The 6,269-nt window shown below is 49.8% G+C and overlaps 1 protein-coding gene across 1 annotated transcript; it reads right to left on the bottom strand.

The window, feature by feature from the left end:
* Positions 1-277: 277 nt before the first annotated feature.
* Positions 278-5,866, bottom strand: TNFRSF4 (TNF receptor superfamily member 4). The gene is made up of 7 exons (XM_074192501.1): positions 5,725-5,866; positions 4,067-4,189; positions 2,252-2,353; positions 1,735-1,801; positions 1,274-1,476; positions 746-871; positions 278-511 (listed from the first exon to the last, which is right to left on the bottom strand). The coding sequence occupies exons 1-7, from the start codon at positions 5,864-5,866 to the stop codon at positions 450-452; spliced, it is 825 nt and encodes a 274-aa protein (XP_074048602.1). The 3' UTR covers positions 278-449.
* Between the last annotated feature and the right edge of the window lie 403 nt (positions 5,867-6,269).

Below are 6,269 nucleotides of genomic sequence, written 5' to 3'. Positions count from 1 at the left end.
TTCCACTGGGGAAAGAACCATTGGCCAGTTCAAGCTAGACTTGGCTTTCCAGCAGAGTAGGGATGACCACTCATGGGTGTGTGAGAGTAGGGAATTCTCTGGGTGTGGATTGGACAAGTTCTTACTGAAAATTCCTTCCTATTCTCTGCTTTATATGGGCTGTGAAATGCAAACTCCTAGAACTCATATAAGCTGCTATATACAATAGACACAAGTGGTTGCCTTTAGAAAGAGACAAAGATAGTCACCTAATAACCCCATGGGCTCTAGGGTTCTGGGCTGCTAGAAGAGTGACTTGGACCTGGGGCGGGGTGGGGGGGTAGGGTAAGAGGGAAAACTGGATGAAGTGAGTTCCCTGAGGCCCACAGTCTTCCCTCAACAGGTCCAGCCAACCTTGGGGGAGCGGGGAAGGGAAGGAGGGATGGCCTCCTTCTGTAGTTGCCATGGTCTCAGACCTTGGCTAGGCTGAATTGGTGCTCCTCTTGGATGGGCATCCGGAAGCTGTGTGTCCCTGGGGGTGGAGGAAGAAGGGACTGGCCATGGAGCAGGGGGTAAGGACACAATGCACCTGGGGGGGGGGGGCAACCTCTTGACAACCATAGTACTCCAATTCCCCTGCCTCCACCCACCTTAGAATACTATTCCCTCTGGTCACATGTACCCATGTCTTCTCTCCCCAATCCCCTGAGCCTTTTCAGAGGAAGGTGTGGAGGAAAGCAGGAAAAGGAGAGCAGGGTGGACTCACCGGGGGGCTTACAAATTCCAGGAAGCTGCCTCTTGACCGTCTTGGACAAGTAGATACCCAGAATTAACATAACCAAGCCAAACACCAAGAATAAAAGTAGGATCAGGAAGATGATAGAGAATGGGGCTGTAAGACAAGGAAGGACTAGTGATGGAGGTGCTCACAACTGGTTTCTCAGGTGGACAAAGCAGCCCAGAGCCCTAGCCTCTGGGGCCTCAGGGCTTACTGGGGAGAAGTAAGTGGCTCTGAAGACTTCATGTTCAGTGGGGGAGTGGAGGTTCTTGTCTCCTCAAAAGGCAATAGGTCCAAACTTGGGAGGTCTTGGGAGCAGAGAGGAACCTGAGAGCCCATCTAGTAGGACCCCTTATTTTACAGCTGAGGAAACTGAGTTCTAGAGAGGGGAAGAGACAAGTCACTGAGGCAAGATTTGAAGTCAGATACTCTGTCTCCTTTGGAGGTTGCCCATGGTGAGGGGTGAAGGGTTAGCATGGGGGGCTAAGTCAGAGGTGGCCAAAGGCAAGTCCTTACACCAGTGTTTGTCAGGGCGGGACTGTGGGCTGCTCAGCATTCCTGGGCTCTGTGTGGTGGTCTTCCAGAACATTGTGGATGAGCCTGTGGTCCTGGCAGTTGTTGGGGGGCTTTGGGGTGATCTTGATGTCCTGGTATCCTCACAGTCAGCATCTGCCCTGCTGCTACCAGCTCTCAAGGTGCGTTTACCTAGGGCAGTGCAGCTGGGGGAGGGGAGTGGGATTAGAGGCAGGTGAGTGAGAGGAGGGGGTCCACCACTCCCCATTGCCCAGGCCCCTGAAGTCCAAGAGGTGTTGAGGAGCCTTTGACGGAGAGGGACCAGGAGGCAGGGGGGGAATGAGGTTGTTTATCCTTTCAGTTTCTCCTCCCTGAGCTAGGGCTAGGAGCTCAGGGCTAGCGAGGGTCTGGAAACCCTGGTCTTGTTTGGGTGCCATTCCCCCTTCATGGCCACTGTTACTTACTTTGTCCAGGGTTTACATCTGGTGTTTTCTCCTAGAGAAAAGTGCCCTGAGGGACATTGGGAACATTCTGGAACCAAAGACAAGGAAAGTTTTGCTCAGTGTGACCCACTCTTTGGTCCTGGGAGCTACAGTTCTGGTGGAGTCAGCTCCCCCTCTCCGATGGCTAAGAGAGGTGACATTCTGGAAGAGGAGGGGGAATGACAAGGGAAGGAGGAAATCAAGAGGGGTGGGGGGACAATAAGGGAGAAGGGAGATGGGGGCCAAGGGGTCAGGAGTTTACTGGAGACATTCCCTGCCCCCCATCCTCATCTATGCCAGTCTACCCATATTCTCACACATGTACACTCCCCTACACACATATCCACATCTACACTCATCTGTAAACTCCCATGTTAACTCACATGAACATAGCCCCCCCATGCACACACAAGACCCATAACCCTGTCCCTCCACTCTAGAGTCCCTCAGAGATGTTCCCTTTGGGGGGAGGTAAGGGGGGCCGAGAAGAGCTGCTCACCCACTCCCCACTTGAAGGTTGTCACAGGCTGGGTCCCTGGGGTGCATTGACACACGGTGTCACTGGACGTTGTGCAATTTCTACGGATCTGGCTCCCACTTCCTAAGCAGCAAGGGGGGGAGGGGAGTCAGTTCAGGGCTCCAGACCTTGGACAATTCCCTGCTGGCAACTGAACCTTAAGGAAATAAATAGAGCAGGAGAGAGGCCAAGGCTCCCCCACCTAGTGAGGCTGTGCCGGTCCATGCTCTGCCAGACCTATATAATAAAAATATAGAGGCAGCTAGGTGGCTCAATGGATAGAGCACTGGTCCTGGAGTCAGGAGGACCTGAGTTCAAATTTGACCTCAGACATTTAATTAGTTCTATGATCTTACCCAAGTGACTTACTTAATCCCATTGCCTTGCAAAGACAAAATAACAAAAATAAAAATAATATGTTTGTTCTTCATTTTTGAAGAAAACAATGAAATTAGAGAGATGATGCCATGACAAGCACATGAATTGGATTTGAGGGAAGGGATACTGTGCTAAGTTACCAGCCTCCCTTTCTCCTCCAGAACCATCTGGGTCCAGGGGCCAGATATAAATCAAGATGACTGGAGATGGCCCTGGATGGGTGGTAGTGAGAGTTAAATGACTTGTCCAAGGTCACACAGCTAGCAAGTGAGTGAGGTCAAATTTGAACTCAGGTGCTCTTGACTTCAGGATCAGTGCTCTACTTACTGCACCAGCTAGGCCCCATATCCAGGTCTAGCTAATGGTGAAGAGAGAGTGGACCCTGGAAGATTGGAACTTGGATGCTTCCTAGCTCAGTGATCCTGGGCAAGTCACTTCACTCCGTCTGTCTCAGTTTCCCAGCTGTAAAATGAAGATAATAACAGCACTTCCTCTCAGTGTTGTCCTGAGGACCAAATGAAGTGCTTTGTAAACATCAAAACTCCATATAAATGCAAAGTATACACACACACACACACACACACACACACACACACACACACATACCACACTATGTCTTGTGGTTACAGGAGCTGCCCCTGTGCCCCCTCTGGGGTAGCTCTGACACACCCCCAGCAGTGAGTATGTCATGGGGTTTGAAGTTTGCCTCTGTGGTTGAGGAAATGGGTACAGCACTTGTGAGAGAGATCCCCAGCTCTCCATTCATCATTCTTTTAATTAGCACTTTCTGAGATCTCCTGAGTCATATGGGCCATGAGCTGAGTAGAGGGATGGGGGATGAGGGAGAAGAGGAGGGTGAGAAGGAAGAAGAGGAGGAAGAGAAGAAGGAGGAAGGGGGGAAGAGGAGGAATAAGGGGGGGAGGAGGGGAAGAAGAGGAAAGAGAAGGAGACGGAAGAAGAGAGGGAGGAGGAGGGAAAAGAAAAGGAGGGGAAGGAAGGGGAGGAGACTTAACAAGGGAAGGAAGGAGGTAAAAAGATGGATCACAGGAGGGACAAAAAGCAAATTTCTATCAGCCCAAGGTCAGGGCATTCTCCTCTGGGTTGGGGATCACAAAGGTGGGGTGGGAGCACAGAGGAGGGGAGTATCAGGGGAGAGCAGTATCAAGGGAGGGGAAGGGAGTACAGGGAGGGGAGAATGGAGGAGGGATAGGAGCATCAGGGAAGAGGATGGGACAACAGGGGAGATCATGGGAAAACCAGAGAGGGAAGGAGAGGAGAGGGACAGGAGCACCAGAGGAGAGGGTGGGAGCATAGGGGAGAGGATGGGAACACAAAGGGAGGGATTGGGAGCACAGGGGAAGAGATGGGAGCACCAGAGAAGGGATAGGAATCTTGAGGAGGGGTGGGACTGGCCCTTACCAACATTACACTGAGTGCAGGGCTGGCAGAAATCAGTGATGAAGTTTTCATTGAAGAGTCCCTTGGCACAAGGTCTGCACTGGGTGTCTTCATTATTGGTACAGCGACTCACCATCCCAAAACCTGTGGTGGAGTCCAAGAGGAGCCAGTGTTAGATTTTCACCCAATACAGGGGAATTATCTCTTCTCTGTATGACTTCTTGGCCTCAGCTACCTCCCCAATCCTCCCAGCCACAGGGGTTACTATTCCCCTAAATGAGCCATCTTATCTACCAGTTCCACATATTTTCACGTCAATCTCTAACCTAGGAAAATATTCTCTCATCTATGCATCATTTTCTCCATGAAGTCTCCCCTGAGCCCCCAACTGTTGGCATCTCTCCTCGAAGAACAGGCTCCCTCTGGAACTATCCATTCAACTCATCCTGCATTATTAAGAGCCTACTATGTGGAGGTAGCTAGGTGGCTCAGTGGATAGAGCACTGGGCCTGGATTCAGGAAGACCTGGGTTCAGTTCTGACACTTGATACTATCTGTGTGACCCTGATCAAATTATTTAACCCTGATGGCCCTGCAAAAAAAAAAAAAAAGACCTACTAGAGACACAAAGGAAAAAAACATCTTGAACAGTTCTTCTGGATCAGGGTGGAAGGGGATTCAAGGAGAAAGGATGGTACAGGGGAAGTGCTTTAGAGTCAGAGGAACAGGATTCCAATCTTGCCTTCTATGCTTGCTTTTGTGTGTGACTTAAGGCAAGCTCCTCCACCCAACCTTAATTTCCTCTTGTATAAAAAATATCCAACTGAACTACATAGTCTCTGTGGTGTCCTTCTAGCTCTAGATCTAAGATCTCAGGCATACAAGTCTGAGATGAGACAGAGAAATAATAGGAAGTCTAGGCCAGCCTCCTCTGGTCTGGTACTTTAGTCCATCCAAGGTACCCATTCCCAGACTCCACTTCTTCCCTCACTGAGCCCCCTTATCCATTTGGTCAGGACTCCCACTGGCATCCGCCCCTTTGATAGCAAGTTTAAATCAGAAGGGACAGTCCTTGTCAAGAGATTAAACACATAATGTAGCAGTCGGCAGCCTTGCGTCATTGAGGCAGCTGGTGGTACAGCAGATGGAGTGCTGAAAGTCTATGTTCAAATCTGACCTCAGACACTTCCTAGTGATATAACCTTAAGCAAGTCACTTAACCGTTTTCTGCCTTGGTTTCCCCAACTGTGAAATGGAGATCAAAATAATCACCTACCTCCCAGCATCATTGAGATATTTGATAAAATGACATATTTGCAAAACACTTAGTGTCTGACCCATAGAAGGCATTAGTTAAAGGCTTCTTCCCTCTTTCTCCTAATATTTGTACATTTTCCCTCTCAACTGCCCTGCCTCTTACTCTCTGGCACAGAGACCTGGATTTGGAATCAGAGGACCCCAATTTAAATCTGACCTTTTACTAATGACTGCCTGTGTGACCTTTACCTTCTCTGAGCCTCAACACCTCCCTCTGCAAAATGATCTGGTTGTATTGATTGACTTCAGAGGTCCCTCCCAGTTAACCTTGTAACTCTATGAAGCCATCTTCTTCCTTTCTGACCCCAGCTGCTCTCCTCTTCCCCAGGTCCCTGAGGGTGGCCTCCAGCTCCAGGACTCACCTGGTGAACAAAAGTTGCAGCATTTGTGGCCTGGGCCTCTATAGGTGTTCTTTCCACACTGTTGCAGAGAAGCCAAGTGCAGCTGGGTAGCAAGGAGGAAGAGAGTCACGAGCCTCCATGGGGACTGATGCCAGCTAGTCATCTTCCTTCCTCCCTCTGTTCCACAGTCTCTGCCTGTACTGAGAGCTCAGGACACCAAAGTCCTCCCTCCTTCACAAGGGAAAACCCCTTTCAGCGGATATTGAGGTTAATGTCTTTTTTTTTTCAGAGAATCACAATGGACCTCAGGGGCCCCAGCCCCCTACCACAACCTCTACCTGGAAAATGGGTGCACTCCTACAATGTACTTGAGAAAGGGTCACCCAGCATTTGCTTGAAGATTGTACAAGGAGAACCTGTTCCCTCCTCTCTATGGGTGAGAACCTTCTTGAAATCAAGTCTAAATTGGTTTGACTACCAGAGTACAGTTATTGCCTGAGAATTTATCCTTTATGTAAAGTCCCTCCCAACACTTTAGAACAGCTTTCAAGTGCCCCCTCATTCTT

The sequence above is a fragment of the Macrotis lagotis genome, chromosome 1 (genome assembly GCF_037893015.1).
Source record: "Macrotis lagotis isolate mMagLag1 chromosome 1, bilby.v1.9.chrom.fasta, whole genome shotgun sequence".
In the NCBI taxonomy this organism is placed as follows: Eukaryota; Metazoa; Chordata; class Mammalia; order Peramelemorphia; family Peramelidae; genus Macrotis; species Macrotis lagotis.
Note: the sequence above shows the minus strand (reverse complement) of the source record. Positions and strands in the feature narration are given on the sequence as shown.